This window comes from Amborella trichopoda, chromosome 2 (assembly GCF_054954075.1).
Source record: "Amborella trichopoda isolate Santa Cruz 75 chromosome 2, AtrichopodaSantaCruz75HAP2 v2.0, whole genome shotgun sequence".
NCBI lineage: Eukaryota > Viridiplantae > Streptophyta > Magnoliopsida > Amborellales > Amborellaceae > Amborella > Amborella trichopoda.
The window spans coordinates 60100399-60122441 of record NC_142337.1 but is presented as its reverse complement, the minus strand read 5'-3'; the positions used below and the strand labels follow the sequence as shown (position 1 = coordinate 60122441).

The window sequence follows — 22043 nt, the reverse complement described above, 5'->3', positions numbered from 1 at the left end:
GAACTGGATTTAAAAAAAAAGAAAAAATTGATATAATAATTTTAAAAATATAAAATGTAAAAAAAAATAAAAAATACCCAACATTATTTAGCTGGTCGTGTCCTAACGGCAAAAACCGATGATACATTAGTTTAACGGATTTCCAAACAAACCCGAGTTTTACCTAAGACTAGACCGACCAAGGTACCAGTTAACGATCTGGTTCCGTCCGGTTGTAACAACCATGCTTTTCCCAGGTCGATTAAAGAAGTCCTGGACAACGTGCAAAGTGGTCAAACCGTGATATCCTTGCCACCAAAATGCCCCATTCTACCGATTAGTGAAAATATTAATTAAAATCCTGGGCAATGTGCAAAGTGGACAAACCATGGATATGTTCTCCTGTCCTTACCACGAAAATACCCCATTCTACCGATTAGTGAAAATATTAACTATTATTAGTACCATGAGTTCAAGAATATCTTCTAAAGCTTTTTGAGCCCTCTTCTTTGTTCATTTCATCATGATCAATTTAAATAGAACTCCAACTTCCGTATAAATATGCAAAAAAATTTCTGCTCAAAATTAAGTCAAAGAAACTAAGCATACCAAGGAAGACGGGTATACAATGCTCATGTCAAAGCCAAAGTTAAAACCTTGGGCCCTCAAAGACAGTAAACTCAGTGAACTTTGTGAGCTACTGGGGAATTGGATCCAATCAAGCTGAAGATGATGTAAAAGTAGCCAAGATGTTCTTCTTAATGGTGAATTCATCCGCCTTTGATGGGCTTATAGACTGCAGTCATACACACGCATTAAAACAATAATTACAGATTTTTTAAATCTCTCTTATGCATTGGAGAGAGAGAAGTAGAAGAAATGGGAAGTTAGGGTCATTATTCTGTTTAAGTTGACTTAAGAACACAAGTAGCATGATTTCACCTTCTCTAACATGCGTTGAAGCCTCTCAATCTCTTTCTTTGCATAATCAGTGCCTTTCTCTATGCTGCTTTTGGCTGCCTTAGCATAGATCTTGCCATACCTGAAACAAGTAGCTTGGTTGACTCAAAAGAAATTTCGGTGAACCATTGTACACAGATGCATCAGATTCGTGAACAATAAAAAAAACAGGTGAAACAATAACATAAAGATTGAAAGAAAATTATTAAAAAATACAAGGATGAGGTATTTACTGCTTTATACTAGTGTCTGGTGCACACATCCATGAAGATATGGGCACCGTCATTTTTCCAGACAAGGATTAAACTAGATATAATCACATCATCATATTTTAAACCAGAGAAATACATATTTTGATAAAGGTTTTGAACATAAAACATAATTCCGAAAGATGAGTTTCGATTCAAGTACACTAGTTGAGAAAAAAAACAAGAATTCTGAGCAGATCTTCTGCATGTATATTAATTCAAAAATTAAAAGAATCTTGAGCACCTCTTCTGTACGTGGGCTAATTCAAAAGTCAAGTTAACGAGAAACATATTTGGGAAAGAGAGAATCCAAAGACCACTTGTACAAATATGACACTAAAGCACAAAATACGCTCCATGAATCATAAAATTTTTAAAAAATATATGCTCATGAGTTGCCACAATCATCAGTACAGCTCAACGGCTGGTAATCTGGATTTATGTCAACCAAAAAATGGTAAAAAGGAAGAGAAACAGCATCACATTCACAGGATAATTTACAATTTCCACAACAATAGTAGTATAACACAATCAAATGGAATACAGTATATGGTACATCAGGGCTATATCCACCACTCCCCTCCACTAATGGATGGCGGGAGATAAATGGACTAAGTCCACAGGGACCTTTACCCAAGTAGAATTAATCTCCCAACTATCCATCAATGTGAATGGATGGCATATGTACAATGAACACCGTCCATGTCCACTGTGCTGGGGCATACCATCCTATAATTAAACTAACTACAGTTTAATCATAGGCGAAACAAATCAATATGATAATCTCAGCATACAAAAAAGTACCTAGCAGCAGATCCACTAAGCTTTCCAGCCTCTTCTTCAATCTTAGATAAGATTGTCTTTCGCTCATCCTCAGCAGCACTAACGAACTCTTTCACTAGGGCATCTAAACTTGCAACTGTACCAGCCTATCACAGCCAAAAGAGAGAGCATTTCATGAATTTATAGAGTCATTCTAAAACAAACAAAAATGCCAATCCTCGTAATGATCTTTTACTAACTTGGGAAGTCAGTTGCCCTTTTCCATCACGGCTTGTGCCACACTTTTCATTAATAAAAGCCACAAAGTTATCTAAATCTCGGTCACCATCATAGTCTTCACCAGCTTTATTGCTCTTTGGGAAGAACTTTAAAGTAGGGTAGCCACTAACTCCATACCTGCATCAGGAATATATATGAAATGGTCACCCAGGCACTCTTTTCACAAATCACCAATCTCTCTTGTTTCTAAAGGTAGAGTACTTTAATAAATTAAGATGATAAGAAATATTATGTTCACACAACAAACCCAAGGACAAATCTATCCCAACCTAGGATAATTCTAGTTGCAAGTCAACATTAACAAAATAACAAAACAAATAAGGGTGAAAGAATCAAGGTATGAAGTATGAACTGGTACGCCCTGAACCTGAAGAATGAAGATGATAGAATTCTCACAAATGTGCGCACTGCAGAATTAGAAATGAGCCTTCACGGATTCCCAAACACTAAATACCAAAGCAAATTATGAATTAAGGTCTAATGTTAAGGCAGTCTTGGATATCTACTCCATAACCTCAGTGTTCAGGGATAAAGCATAATCCTATGAAAGCCAAGCATTGCCAAGAGGTTGGCACATATGGGGGCTGATAGTGCTGAGCACAAGGAGAATGGAACAGAAACACCTAAGGGTTCTAACTAAAACATGTAAGGGTATCATGTAAGACCTGAACCGTTGCCCAATCTCAATACTCTGGATTCACATTACAGAGATGAAAAACCCGTGATGTCACAGTAATCAATATACATCAAGGTTCAAAAACACAGCTCGGGCTCGGGACTCAGTCCCTGCCTGAGCGGACTAACTCTGGGTGTATGGGACCAAAAAAGCTCTGAAAATAAACAAGTTAAAGAAGTTTGTTAAAAACAAAAAGAAGATCGTAAAAACAAAACTAAACTAAAAACAACATACGAAGTCCAACACAGATTGAAAAAAATATATAAAACATGGATTTAGAGAAATCTGATCTATTGCTGGAAATATTTCAGAAAATTCCTAAAAAAAGAGAAGAATATTATAACAAGAAAAAACATTCATTATACATACAAAGATTGATTTCACAATATAATATGTTTTCTAATAATTTTTTATTTGTTCAGTTACCCCGATTTTTACCTGGTATTCGTCTTGACCTGGACCGAGTCCGATTAACTCGGGTGAGACCAGGTGGACTAGGTTGAGTTTGCAATCACTGATATATATAGATCAACTCTGAACACAAATGTCATCTGAAAATACGTAAACTTACTTTTCAGCAAGATCCTTGTATTTATCAGCATCAAGATTAGCAATTACTACATCATCCTCCAGCTTAAAAGCTGTTGCAACCTTTTCATAGGTCTGCATCACAGAAAAGTCAGGAAAAAAAAATCGCATAAGAAAAGCTACATGGATTACAATAGTGATGATAGAGCATAAATTCACTTAAATGGGCACAAACACAGCAAAATAGTGTCTATCTTCTGAAAATGTTGCTCAACTTACTGGAGCAAGATTTTTGCAATGTCCGCACCTGAGAACAGAAGCAGGAAAATGATGAGGTCGCATATAGAGAAGGCATAGGGAAACACTCAGTTTCACATTAACACACACGTGCATAATGATAATTATAATAATATTGAGTGTTCCGAGACTCGGCTGAGCCACTTAGACTTGGACGAGTTACTCGGCCTCGCCCTAAGGGAACGGCAAGTTTTGGGCAAGTAGGCTGTACACCATGTTTGAAAAGCTTATTTATACTAATATGTGAAGTTTAGGTCACATGCGCTGGAATGGCTCCTTGGGTAGTGCGTGCCCACGCACATGTTCCAGTATGGTAGAGGTTCGAACCTCACCAGCAAACTTCTATATTTAAAACCCACAAGACATCTTTTTTTTTTTTAATGATGGGAGTTCCCAAATAAAAATGACAAGGATTGAACTCATGACCTCTCATAAAGGAAGGCCCCAATGTCAAAATGCAAAGCCAACATTCCATTTAACGTTTGATGTCAAAATGTGAAGGCTATATTATATATAGTACACATTTTAATCATTATTTTTATTTTTTCAATTCGGAATAGACTCGGGTGAGTATGAGTACTCGCCGAGCAATTTGCCTCAGCCCAGGTCGGTCACCTTGGCCGAGTCGTGTTTCAAAACATTGATAATATTTCCATTTGATAGGCATGCGATAGAAGTTCAAAATAATAACTAGCGGCAAAAAAATGAAAAATAACCATTACCATGGTGCATAGAACTCAACAAGAACGTCTTTGGTTTCATCAAGGACAACTTCATTAAAAGTCTCTTCTGTTAGAATGACTACATTAGAAGGAAAGGCTAACACCTTGACATTAGTCCCTGTATAAGAGAAATATAAAAAATTAAATAAGGAAATGATACCATTTAGCTGCATGGTTTAATCACAAATTGGTTGGATGAACATATCAACAACAAAGAACATTAACTCCGAAGTGTTCAAGTCCACAATAAAAATAATAGAGATAATAACTAGAAACACCTAAATCATGTATTGGGATGATGAGAATCAATGCACACCATCTTTTTTTACACTGTCCCTAAAGGCACAATATCTGGGATCTTTTCCCCTAATGAATTTGATGCCTCCCAGTTTTGCCAGTATCTGCAGAGGGACTCATGGGGTTATCCTACAAAAAACCTCTTCATTAAATGGGCCCCTTGGCAAGCTTTTGATTTGGAAAGAAAAAAACTATAAGATCTTTTAAGAGAATCAACATGGAGATTTAGAGTTAGCATTTTGTTGTTGGAGGCCCTTATTATCAATGAGTTCTTTTGCTTCAAAGTGGATGATCTATACCATGAACTAGAGCCAGTCAAAGAAAGTACACCAGTAAGACCAGAATCAGAACCATTTGCATATATCTTTCTGGGGTTATCCTTAAAACTCATTTAAATTGAAGTTTACCAATCTACTTTTATGACTATAAAAAAAAAAAAAATATTCCAGCTTAATTTATTTCAAAAAAAAAAAAAGAATTCCAGATTTCTTTGTCATTGAATAATGTGCAAGAATAGCCAGGATCAAAACACCCATGATAATTCTACTCTATGGGAAAGCATGTTCTGTGACATAAGGAATTTCCAAGAGGCTGCTCATCCTAGAACTACTCCAGAACCAAGCTTAACTGTGAAGAGACTTATCACCATTTAAGACAACACTAGGCACCCCAGGACGAAAGCCAACAAAGTCCAAAATCGCTTGTCTGGAAAACCCATACCTGACAAGAAAAATGGAATGAATGACTATTTGTTGTGTGTGATCTTACCATCATTAAACCTCTCCTACACTGATCTTCAGTCATTTAATCATCCAAAACTTTCAAAAACTACTGTACCTTAGATGGAAATCAAAACGATGGACATTTGGATGATACTACAAGAATTCTTTAGCTTCCAAGATTTAATTACAAAATGAAACCACAGGTTCTTCTCTTAAGCACACTAGGTCTCTTTACCCTTGAAGAAACCAAAAGAAAGCTGAAAGAAATGTGGAAAACAACTTCCAATGAAACTCAACTCCAACTCCACAACAGTTAACAAATGTATTAAATGGAACTTGTCTAGGTTGAGTGATCTTCAGAGACAAACATATCGGCTCATCTCTTAAGTCAAAAGGGGCCACACATACCTCTACAGTGTCATCTTGTTCAAATCTAAGAAGGAGCTTACACAACAATATTTATGCTAGATATTTTGCAGCATTTCATCTGATTCAAATAGGAACCGGAACCTGAAGCATTTTTTTTTAAGCAGAGATGGTTATTTTTGCAAGGAAATCAGAAGGAAATACCAGGAAAACGTGGCTAACAACTTCCTATCCCAGCACAATCATGTCCTGGTAAAATAATCACCCCCACAGATAATGAGTAAATTAGATTTCCTATGCATATCCATGCACAAAAATACAAGCATATAATTTTCACTCAAGAGGAACTGCAGCATACTATTCTAAGACACTGGTAAAAAGAACACATGTAATATGCTTCTTATTTGACAAGTGAAGAGTTTATATCAAGTGGCATCAAGAACACCAAATACACATGTCTAGAATATAATCCCAAGGGCAATCGTTGACATTCAATCCATTATTTTTAGCAGAAACCAGTGCAAAGACTTGAAGAATTCACAAAGATGCATTCTTGTGGAGCAAACAAACAAGATAAAAAAAGCAAGCCCAAAAAGTCACCCACTAGATGTTTACTAGAAGAGCATAAACATGACTATGAGTATACCTTAATATAGTTGACCAAATAATTTAAAACTTACCTCCTTCTGTGTTAACAAACTCAGCAAGGGCTTCTGCAGTGCGTGCACCCTCATAACTATGAATACAAGAAATAGTTTAAATGGGGCATGCTAGTAAAAGATAATAAAAACAAAAAGGCAAAAGCATGAAAGTTACTTTATTTTAACACAATTGCAAAGTGTTGGCTTCAAAAAAGAAGTAATATTCACCTTCTTGGCTCCAGGGACCCTTTCGGAAACCATTTTATGGTAGGGTATCCAGTGACACCATATTTGCTGCAAAGATCCTTATGCTCATCACAGTCTACCTATAACAGCCACAGAGAGAGAGAGAGAGAGAGAGAGAGAGAGAGAGAGAGAGAGAGAGTTAAGATCTCTGTTCTAAACTGTAGCATCATACAAGAAGACAATCACAGAACATTAATATCCTCAATTATTAATATTATAGCCAGAGGTATGTGGTGTTCAGACCTGTTCCTTCCAGGGCAGAGGTGGAGGATGCTGTCTCAGAACTTCAACAGTGATCTCTCTCTCTCTCTCTCTCTCTCTCTCTCGTTGGGTGTCTTTGGGTTGTTTGTTTGTTTTCACAATGTTATGACTTTCCTGAACATTTTTTGCTCTAGACTCTTAGGTGCTCTTATTTAGTTTCTCAGTTTCCCTCGTTCTCTATCTACATAGTTTGGGGTGTTCCTGTTCTGTTGTTCTCTCTCCCCCCCCCCCCCCCCCGCTCCGGTAGAGCCTCGGGTGATTCCGTTTATTTGCTCTCTATCTCTCTTCTGAAGTCTTGAGTGCTTCTGTTTAGTCTCTCTCTCTCTCTCTCTCTCTCTCTCAGTCTTGGGTGCTTTTGTTTAGTTCCTCTCTTTCCCTTTCTCCCACAGTCTTGAGTGCTTATGTTTAATTTCTCACTCTTCTAGGTGTTTTTCTTTAAGTTCTCACTCAACTAGGTGTTTTGGTTTATAGTTGCTCTCTCTCATAAGATGGTCAGTCTTGATAAAACTCCTCTCTCTCTCTCTCTCTCTCTCTCTCTCTCTCTCTCTCTCACAGTTTCCTGCAGTACTAAAGTCTTTTGATATGTACTTTGAAACAGTTCCTTTTACTTTCATCTTCCCTTTTTATACACTGAAATATTCAGGTCTAAGAAAGTTGAGGACCTTAAACTTTCCCTTAACCCATCCCAAAGCCTGGGTAAAGAAGGAGGGTTGTGTTGGGTAGGAAGCCAACGTAAAACTTTGCCAAAACTTTCCATGATAGCCGATCCCAAATAGTTGGGAAAAGGCTTTGATGAAGATGATGAATTATTGATATTAAAGACAAAAATAAATAAATGGGAAAAATAAATGCCTTAGTAAGCAAGAACACAATCACTTACAAAAGTTGATCATTATTAGTGTAGAATAAAAGATAGCTAACCTTTCCAATTAATATGGATTTGGCCTTCTTAAAGCTTGTCCCAAGTTTCTCATATTCTGGTGCAAGCTTTTTACAATGCCCACACCTGCCAAGAAAGCAATAGCAGAATTCATCACCAATCGCATCATATTACTGCTATTAAATATAGGTTTATTATGCATTTAGTGGCAACAAATAATTCTTTTATCTTTGTGACAATGATAGTAGTACATAATAGATTTATCAAAATGAAAGTAAGCACACATAACGAAAGCTCTTAAGGATGCAAACAAGAATGAAGAGGAAAAACCTCGTACGGCCTTCCAGCAAAAGTGAGGATTCAAATATTCTAAGAGTAGGCTACTGTACATGCAAAAACTAAATGATCATGTGGCAACCACTGTCACTTTTTCATTTTCGAGAATTAACCAGTCATACAATTTGGAACACACACATGCATATGGTTAATCTATGTGACAGTTGGGTATCATAACGATGACTAGTTACACTTACATACAACAATTTCATACACTAACCTACGCTCATAGTGAATTTCTCCAAGACTTGTGCAGTAGGACAATCAAAATTACAACTTAAATGCACAAAAGTATGTACAAACCTTAGATATGTAAACACAGATACACTGACCTATCCAAAAGAAACCAAACACAAGTGGGCACCCATGCTTGCCTAAAAAATGCACAAGTCACATGACCACATACATTCAAGATGGCATCACCACAAACTCACAAGCAGCAAGCTTCCTGACAAGGATACGAATGAGAAAATGTCTATGAATGTATACAAGACTTCTGACAAGAAAAAACAAAAGGAGGAATATGATTAGAACTAGGCTATAGTTGTGCAATTTACACATCACTGACACTGCAAACTCAAACACGAATAGTCAATGCGTTAAAAGAATGAGAACTGAGCTCATACAACAATGTTTGTGGCAACCTCATGTATGCCAGAATGTGTAGATTTACACGTGCGCACCCAAAATGTTGGTTGCATGCACAAGACAAGTAGAACTGATATGGCTTCCACTAATATAATGCCCAAAAAAGCGCAGTACTGTTAATGTATACAAGACTGCTGACCACCTCATGGGTTAACATGTGCAAGCAAATACAAAAGGAGGTCGATATGATTAGAACTACGCTATAGTTGTGCGATTTACACATTACAGGCACTGCAAACTCAAACATGAATAGTCAATGCATTAAAAGAATGAGAACCGAAGTCATGCAACAATGTTTGTGGCAACCACATGTATGTCAGCATGTGTAAATTGCACGAGTGTATGCCCAATATGTTGGTTGCATGAACAAGACAAGTAAAACTGATATGGCTTCCCAAAAACAGAGCAGTAAAGGAGGCCTCTCTCAATATGATCAGATGGCTAGCAGGTAATCACCTAATTTATTGCCAGCTTACACTAGAAAATCTTGCCTACTTGTGACTGGATAAAAAGATCAGTTTGCATCATGAGTGCACATAAGGTATTTCTCTATCAATAATAGATGCAAATCATCAAATTGAATCCAAATCTATTTGAAAGATAGAAAGCTGGGAAAAATCCAAATCAATAATATAGAGTAAAGAAAATACTGTTCGGATCAACCATAGTGGTTAAATGAACCAAAGAAGAAGAAGAAGAAAAAGATGGGCCAGAATGAGAAGCATTCTCCAATCAGAAGATCAGACAATCGAAAGCAAAAATCAGATTTCGAATAGCTGAGATAGATAATCCACTAATAAAGACCGCCATTAATTCCATAAAATAAAGTTAAATAAGATAATTGTGAGCCCTGCCATTTAAATATAATTGTGAACCCTGCCATTTAAATATTTTGATAGGTAACGTAATGTAAAGTTCCTTAAAAAAGGAGGCAACAATTTTAGAGGAACTATACTAACATAAATGCAATCACAAGATAAAACAATTAAACTACATAGTACACAACCCCAGAAACCCCGAAGCAACACAGTTCAGATCAAAAGCATCATAGTTTCAGTCAACCAAGTGAGAATCACTTCAAAAGAGGGAAATTTGCAAGATCAACCAAAGGCGTAAGCTGAATCGAGAAACCCAACAAAATCATCAGCAGATCAGAAACTTCCTATGCAGAAGCATCAAAAGACGTCAATTTTTATGCAAGGAGAGAGAGAGAGAAGTCAATTTTTATGCAGGACGAGAGTGAGAGAGAGAGTACCAAGGGGCATAGAATTCGACCAGAGCTCCACGATCTTTGCCGACCTCTTGCTCGAAATTATCGGCAGTGAGGACCGTCACATCTGCTGAAACTGCAACAAGAAGCAGAGATAGAGAAACAAGCCCAAACCCTAACCCTAAAACGATCTGGAGCTTTGCCATTTTTTCACCTTTTTTTTCTTCTTCTTGTTTTCTTCCCTTCTCTCTCAAGACGAAAAAGAAGAGTGAAAGAAAACGCAGGAACTTGAGGACGATATATGCAAAGCGCCACCGATATGTACTACCGTATAACAGTAAGTATCATACGCTGATTCAACACGTTTCTTTGGTCGTCCTTTCGCACGTGTGAAACCTACTGAACCTTAGATCAATGTACCCGTGTAGCGCGATGAAAATTTGTAACTCTTGAATCTCGAGTGGTCCTTTGCCTTTGGAAATTTATTAGCTATAATTTAGCACTTAAAGTCCACTGTCTTGAAAATTTATTAGAGATAGTTTAACATCTTTAAAGACCCAGTTGCCTTAAATCCCAGATCTAAATAGTATATGGGATTGTATTTATAAAGTTTTAATCTTCATAACATCACAATCACTCATAGTTGCATGAAATAAAATAAATTAGGCAGCTAAGAATGTCACAAAGTTTGATTTTCTTTTTGATAATGTTAACTTTAGTTTGATAAAATATTTTTGAACTTGAAATACAGTCAATAGAGCACCCCAATATCTAGTTTAAAAAATAAGAGCTAAAGGTTGTAGAGATGGAGATAATTGAAAATAGTGTAGAGATAGAAATAGTTAAGGATAATGTAGAGATGGAGAAAGAATTTTAATTTATCTGGTTGTTGATGTAGTTATCTCTCTTGATAAGACTAAATTAGTTAGTCATTACCAATAACTTATTAGCCGTATATTTACATGTGGGACTATGCATAATCTTGACAATTAATCCAAATGCAGATACTTTTCGAGAGGATTCAGAATTTTAACAAAGGTGATTGTGGTCCTATTATACAAAAAGAAAACAGTCTTATTGTATATGGAATCGTGAAATCCAAATTAGAATACTTTCACTCTTGATGCTCCGAATGTAAGAATTTATTTGGACCCGATCAATGCATCAATGGCACACATGGAATTCACATTACGGATAGGGACATTCTGTACCGAAGGTAGATGCTCTTCCACTCTTTATCATATACATCTTTTCCACTAATAGGAACTCCTCTTTAGCCATTTGATTCATCATAAAAGTTCAAAACGGACTGGCGCATTTGCTTGCTAACATGGGCAATGCCACAGAAGAAATTAAAATTTATGACATTGGACAAGTGTATGTTTACAAGAAATTGGAGTCCAGCCCTCTTAACACGCTTCACCCCTGAAAGAAAATGAAATGGAAAAAATTATTGACCATCTAAGACCGATTTTCTTTTTTTTTTTTTTGCTAATGATATTGAACGAAGATTGAAGAGAAGCATGCAAAGATCAAATTTCCTATGACTGAAAAAAATGAAATGGAAAAAAAATATTGACCATCTAAGACCGATTTTTTTTTTTTTTTTTTGCTAATGATATTGAACGAAGATTGAAGAGAAGCATGACAAAGATCAAATTTCCTATGACTAATAGTTCATCAACTGGAACAAAAAGGCATGGACCAAAGAAAGGGATTGACCCCCCAATTTTGTTAGAACATCCATTAACCCAACCCAGCCCCAATCTCCCTATGGAAACAAACGTTGGCTAAACTTTCTGCCACTGCATTAGTTTTCCCTTATAACGCAAGTCAAATGCAACAGTTGTGCAAATAACTCATAATCCATATTCCTCATAACAAAACACCCATGTATCTTTTAGGGCATATGGCCACATTTCATGAGCCACCAGATAAAATTGATGAGGTCACAATCAACTATAAGACTCTGAGAAACTGCTCGATCGGATCTGCAACAAAGAACAGGACTTTGGACCATCTTAGGGTTTCTTTTCTTCACAAGAAAGAACTGCCCAAACCCAGCAAAGGCAGGATTGAGTTTATAAGATTATGATCAGAATTTTAAGTTCAAAGGAGAAGTTGGGAGTGACCATTAGGGCAACCCTTAATCAGTTAATTTCCAAGCTATTATGGCCAGAAACCTTTGTTCCCTCATATCCAGCTTATTTGTCATCATGTGTTTGTTCTTTGAATAAGCATGAAGAGCTGAAGAGTGAATCTGTAATGGTATTTGGCCACCTCTAAAGATACAATGATTCCATCCTTTTTCATACTCAGCACGACAACACATAGGTGCCCCATAATGAAGAGGTCTTTTCTCAGTAAAATATTGCAAATGAACCATTCCTGCAAATACCAATAATCAAATTGGATCAAAACTCATTAGAAATTAAAGGAATCCACATATACTTGTGCAAGCCTTCCAGGAATAACATAGAGAATTAGCAAACAGCTACACTAATTCAAGCAATTTTTTCAGGTAAATAATTTATGGTCAAGCTCACGTAACAAGAATCTGACTTCTCATAATTCCAATTAAAAACATAAAGCTCAAGGAAACAATAAGTAACGTATTGGAGACCTATTGATGGTTGGCAGGAGAATCTCTGAGGTGTTCTATAGCAAGGTGCAGTTCCTCTAAGTCCTCCAAATCAATCATTTTCTCCTGTAATTGTTTTCTAATTTCCTGGATGTGGTTGCTAATTAGTGAACCAACGGAACCCTGGTCATCAGACGTATTAATTGTGTTTGGGGAATCCCAAGAGAGCAATTGAGCAGACCATTGGCAATCATCCATCACCACATCATTCAACCTGGCAAGAGACAATTAAGTAACAATTTGAGTAAAGTAGTCACATATGTGAATATGCATAATTAGACAGGTGGTTGCCTATGTGGAAGAATAACTTCTTTACCCCAATATAGCACAACAGCACTTGCATGTAGTACTACATACATTGAAAGGTTCTCAAGTCCTCATGCAAGTCCAGAAGGTGCATAACTAGACAGGTGGTTGCATATGCGAAAGAACAACTTCTTTATCCCAATATAGCACAACAGCACTCGCATGTAATACTACATACATTAAAAGGTTCTCAAGTAGAAGGGGAACAAAACTAATTAAAACCTTCCTTAAAGTGCATTTTCTATTTGTACTTCAAATGGTTTCCAATTTTTCTAAAACTTTAGAAAAATTTTGGGTATTTTGTGATATTTCTTATGCAAATATTCTCTTTTAGAAAATTTCCTTAAATTACAAGAATCAAGTTTACAATATGGAATCAATGCTGAACATGACTATGTGAAACTGACATGGGAATTGTATGGTTCGAGAACTTTACTTCTTCAATATATTTGGCATGAGTGCACTATCCTCAACATTGAAGATAACATCTACAGCACCATTCTTTTCCCTCGAGAGACTCTCAACTGGTCCAAAAGACATGCATAGAGAATGTATAGCTGCCTCAGTAGTCTCATTGCTAATGTTTTCAATTCTGACTGCAGTGCTTCCTGGTAGAGAAAGACTCTGAATTGGCAAGCGATAGCTCTTCACAGAGATCCACCGAGCAGCCACTGCTCTCTCCTTTGACTCCTTGCTCTGAAAAATTTTCACCCACATCAGGTATTTTGATTTCTGAACAACATAACTGGAAAACGGTATGACTCAATTTAAACTTAAAGACCCATACAGACCTTAAAGTCAATGTGGCAGCTCTTAAACCCATTTTCACCTGTTGTCATGTGCACATGCAATATATCACCATATTCAGAGGCCGCATCTCTCAAATGGAAGGGGCAAAGAGCAGATGGAACCTTGTCAATAATGATGGAATTTTTCTCTCTCTCATTCTTTGTTGTAGCGCCACTGCTAAAATGGTCATCTGAAAAAAATTTGTCTGTTTTAAGGTGGATCATCATGTCAGGGTTCTTTTTATCAGGGAAAGGCCTCATCGATGGGGCAGCCCTGATCCTTTCAACGCCCAATAGCTTCCTTAAAGGTTCCAAATTCTGATTAAAAAGTAGATAAACACTCAGAAACATAGTTAAGAATATCTACAAGTTAATTAAAACAAAAAAGATCGAAAAATAATCGGAGAATAAATGATATATTTTCTTCAGCATCTCCAATGCGCTGAAGGTCCAACAATCCAATTATAGAGAAAATTTGACTGTCTATGCTTCTCATTTCATCAGCTCCAAACCCCTCTAGCATCAATCTATGTATAATGGGAAAAAAATAAAGGTGTATACCACCCGAATCTCAGATTGTACAGAAACCAGTTTACCAGTCGATTCGTGTCTTTCATCTGCTCCAAAGTTGCATTTCCAGTTTCTGTGACTGGTGAACCTAGTTCAGAGAAATCATCTTCATCTTCACCAACATTGTTTGGATTTGAAAGTGAATCCTTGCATTTCTTATACACTTGGAATCTTTTCCTGGTAAAATCATTTGAATTTTTCTCAGTAGCCATTCTTGGGAGGAAAAATTGATGCAATCCTCTGTGAGGAACTTTCTCCTCTGGAGATTTGTTGCTGATATGGTTGGATCCAGCATAGGGCCTGGTTGCAATCACTAGAATAAGCCATAACATCCAGATTCATTTTATGTGAATACACAATTACATATAATTTGCAATTGAATAGTTTTAAACCATATTGGTGACTCATTTGCGTATCCATAGCATTTGCTTGGAGATCAAACAAGAAGACACAGGCCAGGTAAGAATACCGGAGGATTCCCAGTTCAAAGGAATAAAAAAGTTAATGTAATAAACTAATATATAAATATCTTCTATAAGATCTCAATGGATTTGCACAGATTGTTCACTTAAGTTTTTTAGAGGTTTGCTTAATAGTTGGAATTAGAGATACAAGTGCTTTAATGTAAAAACTAATTTTTTTAAAAAAAATAATAATAATCTTCAGGTAATTAGGGGTATTTTAAGGAATTTCTTATTTGGGGTATTCAAAGTTGATGCACCAATGAATGTTGTAAGCTCATCTAGTGATCTATTATCTAAAGTCCCTCGTACCTTTTTAAATATACCAACAGGCAAGAGGGATGACTGAACAACGTAGAACTGTCCTAAATTGGAGCAGAACTCTGATCAAGCTGGGCTTCTCATAACTCAACAAAACAATTGGAGGATTCAGGGTGGCTTCAAAATTGTAACTGAGTGCTAAGCAAAAAAAGGAAACCTCAAGAAGCTGATATTCATTACAATGTATTCGAATTTCAAAAGTCCGGAATATAAAAAGAACATTGAAGAAATCATCCAGCATTGAGAACTGAGAAGTGGGAAAAGTCTAGGTGCTCAAGAGAAGCTCAAAGCAATCTAAATACCATAGGAATGCCCCTATGGAATGTTGCAGAGTAACCAGATATTCAAAATATAATGTCTTAAAGAGAGTTCCTGAAAGTCAATTCAAAACAGTATAGGAAACTTACACTTGGTTTCAGTGAAATATTAATTTTTTTCCTCAAAATAAAAAGCAACTTCAAAACAAGGTTTTCATACTTGGGCTCAACTAGGGAATTGTCCAATTCCTGAGCTGAATGGACTCAAGACTCAACATGTCGAGACTTTTTCAAATTGACTTTTATAAAATGAAAAAAAGTTGAAGAAAATCGAAAAACAAAACATACCACCTAGTTCACAGTTTAAGAGGGAACTGCTTAAGGCACTCCCCCATGCCAAAAAAATCATGTTAAAATAGGTTGTGGTTCTTGGTGAGCTTGAAATCCCAAAACAGGATATACTCATGGGGTACTACAAAGTCCTCAACAAAATATGATTAGCGGATATCAATAGAACGTGTCCAGAGAGCTTTAACAATAGTAAGAAACTAAATCTTCTTGAAATTCATTATACATTTTCTCCGATCAATAACTCCAACTTTTTTTTCTTCAATTGGTGGTCAACCACTTCAAATATTCAGAATAGGTATACAAATACCTTTCAAAAAAAATCCTAAGTTCTCTACCTTTGTCATTTTAGTTCGTTCCTAGAACATAACAAATTTCAAAAAGAAGAAAGTCGTGCATAGAATAAACAAACAAACAATCCTTCTGAGACATATACACAAACAATTGGAAAAAAAACGAAGCATTCAATATTGCTCTAGGTTTTAGCAATTTTTCACTAACCTAAGTACTCGGTTCATGTCGTTGTACTTACAAGCTCTCTCTCACACACACACAGACCTTTTAGAAGCAGCATTTTCGTCAGAGAAAAGTCTCGTCCCAAACTGAAACCCGAGTGCTCTTGTCCAGCCCAATTGAAACCCTATAGAAAAACACAAAGAAATCCATCAAATGGGGCAGACACACTGAAATCCTATAGACAAAGAGCATGCTGACATATGCAAAATTAATCCCCCGAGCATTACGCTAAAGAGAATGGAATGAAGACACAGAGACTAAAGGAGCTGTAGCTTTAGACGGAGAGGGGGCAAATATAGTAGCTCAAACCTTTGGAGAGAGAGAGAGAATATGGCAGCTGAAACTTCAGCGAGAGAGGGGGTAGCAACTGAGATTTTAGCTAGAAAGAAGGCAACTACATTAACTGAAATTGAGAGAGAGAGAGAGAGAGAGAGAGAGAGAGAGAGAGGGTTACTTGCAGAGAGAGAGGAAGAAGAGGCGCCAAAACAGAACTTGGAAAACATTTTTGGTGGGCTCCGAAAAGCAGCAGTCGCAGGTCCTAACAAAACGCTATCGACTTTGTTTCTAAACTTTGTCCCTTCTCGATGCCCAATTTACCCCGAGCTTTGCCAAATGTGAAAATTAGTACAATTTTAATGGAAATGTTTATATAAGGCTCCAACCTTAAAATGTAGAAATACGATGCACTCCAAAAATCCACTTAAAAAACCTGATTGATCATCCGTATGAATCTTAAAAGTAAATATTTTTCAGTCCTAAAAATAGTGTATCTTACAATGCATTATTTGGACCATCTATTTTTAAGATTTTCAAGTACTTACAGATCTACTTGATTACAACCATTTCTAAAATTTAAAATTTTATAATTAGACATAAAAATAAATTTTTAAATTTTTTTAAGAACTTTTGACAACCTTATACAAACCTCACCTTGAGAAAATTATTTTTTTCCTATAAAAATACTACAATAACACATAGCGACATGTTTTAAATCAAGCGGCTGGAGGGTGTACTTGATGGATCCGAACAAAATTTGTTGAGATAGAAGTAATGACAAATTCTATCCATGCAGTTTTATATTACAGTTTTTTGCTATCTTGTTTGTAAAAAATGTACACAATGATACTATTTACTTTTAATACAAAGAGGTCACAATCTTTATTGACCATCAGATTTGAAATCTGGTGGATGAAGATGTGTCATTTTAAAATAAATTTTTTTGAATGTTGTACGCAGTTTTATCTATAAGATTTCATATCCAATTGCCAAAAATAATTGTGAACTCATTACGTTAAAAAGTAGTCCCATTGTATACAGTTCTTCAAATTTATTTTTTGTACCTAAGAGGTAGTCCCATCGTATACAATTTTTCAAATTTATTTTTTGTACGGAAGAGGTTTGCCTTTGGCTTTGTATCATATTCTAGCGTTAGGTTTTTAAACAAGGCAAAAGTTTTAAATGACTGTTTGATGTTCGAGTTAACTTATAGTTTGAGCGTATTGGAAAATTCATTGTCGTCAATTTGACCTCAATGGGTGTTTGATTGGCAAATTGGAATTGATTTTCAACTGCAATAGGGTCCTCAAATTGATTTTTTTTGCAAAATCAAAGTTATTTCATGAAAATTCAATTTTTGCTCTCTCTCTCCCCACCCCGGCTACCATAAATTATTATTGTCCCTATTATACCACCACCACTATTGTGCCACCACCACCATTATGCCGCCATGATCATTACAACCATTGCTGCTGCCATCACTGCCACCAATATCACCACAGTCCTTAGCACCACCACTCTACTACCACCATCCCCACATTGCACCACCTCCACCACCTCCACCACTTCCTACCCACCACCACCACCACCACGACCACTCTACCTGCTGCAGCACAACCACCATCCTACAACATAACAATAATTATAATTCAAATTGTAACAATCAAACACCTATATTGAGCAAATGACAATTGATGAAATTGCCATTTGGTCAATTGCAATTTAAAAAAGGAAAAACGTTTATATAAGGATGCCACCTTATAATGTAGAACTACGGATGCCCCTAAAAAATCCATCGGAAAATGTAGTTTTAATGTTGAAAAACCTTTTGATTGATCATCTCGACATCGAGATGTATGACTATGAAAAATAAAAAGATTTTAAGTATCAGAAATAATGCATTTTACAACATATTATCTACACCATCCATTTTCAAGATTTTCATATGTTTATAGATCTACTTGATTTAATCATTTTTGAAATTTAAAATTTTATAAGTAGATATAAAAATAGATTTTGAGATAATCTTAAAACATTTTACATCAAAATTATATACCATGATAAAATTTGAAGGTGCACCATACCTCTACACCTATGGATGCATCCGAATGCAAACTGCACCCTTAAAAAAATACACCTTTACAATCAAAAGATCCCTAAATAAGGTGCCAATGTTATATTATAAATGGATTGTGTAAGTAGAAGAGGTTATTTCAAGGTCAGGGATCTTCAAATTAATCATCATGACCTCAAGATATGGATAGTGCATCTTATAACACATTATCCCTATCAATCATTTTCAAAAATTTCAAGTATTGATAGATAAAGTTGATTTTTGCTATTTTTTAAGCTTTAAATTTTATAATTATAAATAAAAATACATTTGCAAATCATCATAGCGGTAACTGCATCTTCTAGTATTGTCTAGACGTCCATCTTACTTTGATTATTTAAGGTCGACTTCTTGTATAAACAATATACTGTAAACATAAGCTATCGACTTCTATATTGTAGGGTGTTGAGCATTGGAATTTTAAATAACAATCGAAACCATTGGTTGTTGAGATGATGGTCGAGGAGCTGCCAGCCTAGTGCTTGGAGCTCAAAATGCCGATTAAGGTACTTTTTGCTTCCTTTTTAAAATTTTGCATGCATGGTGGTTTAGATCGTATATACATACAATACTCTCTTTAGAGGTACAACTAGCACTCTAATAATTTATTAGAACATAAATTGATACTATTTATTCTTGATACATGAATGTCACAATCATATTTAATTGTCAAATATAAAGTCGGATAACTCTAGACCGTACTATTGGTTAAGCTCAAATCCTTAGAAGTTTTTTTTCGAATTTTGCATGGAGAAAGGACTTGCCCCTTGCCACCCAATTCCATATGGACTCGGTTTCTATGCAGCCAAGCCTACATATGTAGAAATGTTGGCATGTTAATAAATCTATTTTTGAGATGGATTTTTGGAATTAATTTTTAAGGACATGTACTCTCTAATACGAAGACCATGAATATGAAAAAATAAATAAATTTTTAAAATTAAAAATAATAATTCTAGGAAGAAAACATACGGACCGTTAGTTTCCAAGATGAAACACCTACTTGCATCCATCTTTAAGATGGATGTTTTGCACTTTTTGGATTGCATACGTAGTCATGCGGTCCAGCCCGCATGAAACAATGTTCTATTTCATATATGACAACTAGAGGTGAGAGTGGCCTTTTTATATTAAATATAAATGGACTTACAGTATGCAATCTCATATTTTATGGTCTAGTGCTTTCTAGTATCTTATTTTCCTGGTGCTCTTAGTTTTGCGGTCTAGAATTTCGAACCTCTTTTTATATCATGCTCAACCGTTCCCTAAGAACATAGAACCTAAGAACAACATTAAAATATTGGTACCCAGAGTGAAAGATGCATGAACGCCTTTGAATATAACAAAAATCTAAAAAAACCATGTTTTGCATAGGTGCCGGTCCTTTTGGTGGTATACTCTGAAGTTGATTTGATAGAAATATAGACAAAATTCATTGAGCTTGGAGAAAGTGGCCTAGCCAAAATTATACAGATATGCTGCTAAATCTATACACCACCAAAAAGTGCATGAGGGATCAAAATTAAACTAAAAATAACTGAAAATAAATTTGAAGTTTGAAAGAAATAAAAAAGATTTTAGAAATCAAATTAAAATATAAAAACTAAAATTAAATTCAAAACAAAGATAAAGAGAGAGAGAGTGAATGAAGAGAGAGAGAGTGAACTTATGGAACTCGAAGAGGAAGAAAGTCAAATTATATCGAATATATGCATTTGAATAAAGACATATCCCCAAAGTGATGATATATCAGTTAATTTAAATCAGATCAAGAGGTACTTGCAAAGGACTGGAATATTTAGGATAGATATAAGTCAAAAGAGGGAAGTACACATGGATACATGGTAGATATTGAACATATATCTTCTAATGTGTATGACAAATTTGGGTTTGACACCCCAATTATTAAGACCAAATTTGGAGTAGGGTCTCAAAAATTCATCGTCAGGATAGATCGGGAGTTCAGGGTGGACAGCGTTTGCATATCGATTAAATTGAGGAAAGTAGGGGTGGCGGAGACGATGCTTAATTTAGTGTTTATGGACCTAATTAGGGTTATCTAGCTTTCTTTGGGCTAATTTGGCTAGTTCATGTGCAAGAAATGTCTTTCGGACGTTAAATTGCTTTTTAATATGCGATAGAATGTTATTTTTACAAAAATATCTATTATACCCTTCATAATGACATAAAAAAATGAGCTTGTTCGAAAAAGCCTTTGTATTACAAAGTGAATGTTGAATAGATTAAGTGAATACTGTATGAGTGGGAGTAGCCTAACAAAATCCTATCATAAATTGAGGTAAAGTGGGAGGGTATCGTATAAGCGACCAAGATTTTATGATAAAATCACATTGTGTAGTTCTAAAAGCTTTTCTCACTTCTTAGGGGGTTATGATACATTGTTTATGCAGAAAATTGACAATATGCACTCGGGCTAGTCCATACCATGGTGGGCTTGGTACAATATATGTTGGGCTTGGGACTTAGAAATTTCATTTTGTTTAGTAAATAGACAATAATCATCTTAACGTATATTAACAGAGATTATCTACAAAGAGACCAATTATCTTTTGTACAAGGAGGTGACAATCATTCGTGTCATTTAGATTTCAAAATGGGTGGTTGCAAGAGTGTCATTGATTAGATATAAAGTTCCAAAAAAGAATTCTCTGACTTCGTGACTCACCCCAAGCCGTCCAGTTTGACGCTTAATGAGTAGGAATAGTTATGGAGAAAGGTTTCTATACTTCCCCCACAACATAAAAGATCCATGCTTCCCTTACTATCCAGCCGTCCAATTTTGATCAAGAGAGCCACTCACCGTTTGATCTGAGATCCGACGTCTCAAAGTATTTTATTTTTAGTTTTTTTACAGAAAAATGTATGAATATGAAATTTGGTACGTGCCATCTTCTCATTGGGGCACACCTATAAAAAATATTTAAAATATTTTTTCAATAAAATATAATGACCAAAATATCTCTTGAATCTTTCAAGGGTATTTTGGTCATTTTATTTTATTAAAAATATGTTTTTAATATTTTTTGCTAGTACGAGTTTAATAGAGGATTGGGCGTAAAAATTTGGTGTCAAAATAGTTTATAGAAAAAAATAAAAAATAAAATAGTATAGAGACCTGACATTGTGATTTGGGCAATCTTAGCTCTCCATTCAGAATAGAGGGTTGGATAAGGGGAAGTATACAAGTTTTACGCCGTAAGGGAAGCATAGAAAGCTTGCCCATAGTTATGACCTCCTTGTACAAAAGGTAAATGGTCTCTTTGCGAACAATCACATATTGAAATGATCGAGGATTTAGATTGTCTGAAGTCTTATCAAGATCCTACAAATGGATTAATTTTAGGCC

General features: G+C 35.7%; 2 protein-coding genes across 18 annotated transcripts; both read right to left on the bottom strand.

The window, feature by feature from the left end:
- Positions 1-415: 415 nt before the first annotated feature.
- On the bottom strand, positions 416-10349 carry UNE5 (thioredoxin family protein). Its single transcript, XM_006855250.4, has 11 exons — positions 10125-10349; positions 7927-8011; positions 6727-6824; positions 6538-6593; positions 4473-4590; positions 3733-3760; positions 3497-3588; positions 2210-2366; positions 1992-2116; positions 922-1021; positions 416-775 (listed from the first exon to the last, which is right to left on the bottom strand). The coding sequence occupies exons 1-11, from the start codon at positions 10283-10285 to the stop codon at positions 698-700; spliced, it is 1098 nt and encodes a 365-aa protein (XP_006855312.1). The 5' UTR covers positions 10286-10349; the 3' UTR covers positions 416-697.
- Positions 10350-11328: 979 nt separating this feature from the next.
- On the bottom strand, positions 11329-16853 carry LOC18445104 (sucrose-phosphatase-like protein). 17 transcript variants are annotated; one of them, XR_016049862.1, is made up of 8 exons: positions 16597-16797; positions 16273-16411; positions 14411-14684; positions 13818-14132; positions 13463-13722; positions 12703-12934; positions 12263-12467; positions 11329-11504 (listed from the first exon to the last, which is right to left on the bottom strand). XR_016049862.1 is itself a non-coding variant. In XM_088859048.1 (7 exons), exons 2-6 carry the CDS (start codon positions 16287-16289, stop codon positions 12703-12705), a joined length of 1098 nt encoding a protein of 365 aa, XP_088715174.1. In that variant the 5' UTR covers positions 16290-16411; positions 16597-16797; the 3' UTR covers positions 11329-11504. The 17 variants fall into 17 exon arrangements, 13 of the variants coding, with proteins under 13 accessions (XP_088715174.1, XP_088715177.1, XP_088715172.1 ...); XR_016049861.1 differs by having other exon boundaries at positions 16742-16797; XR_016049859.1 differs by having other exon boundaries at positions 12692-12934; positions 16330-16411; positions 16742-16797.
- Positions 16854-22043: the final 5190 nt, after the last annotated feature.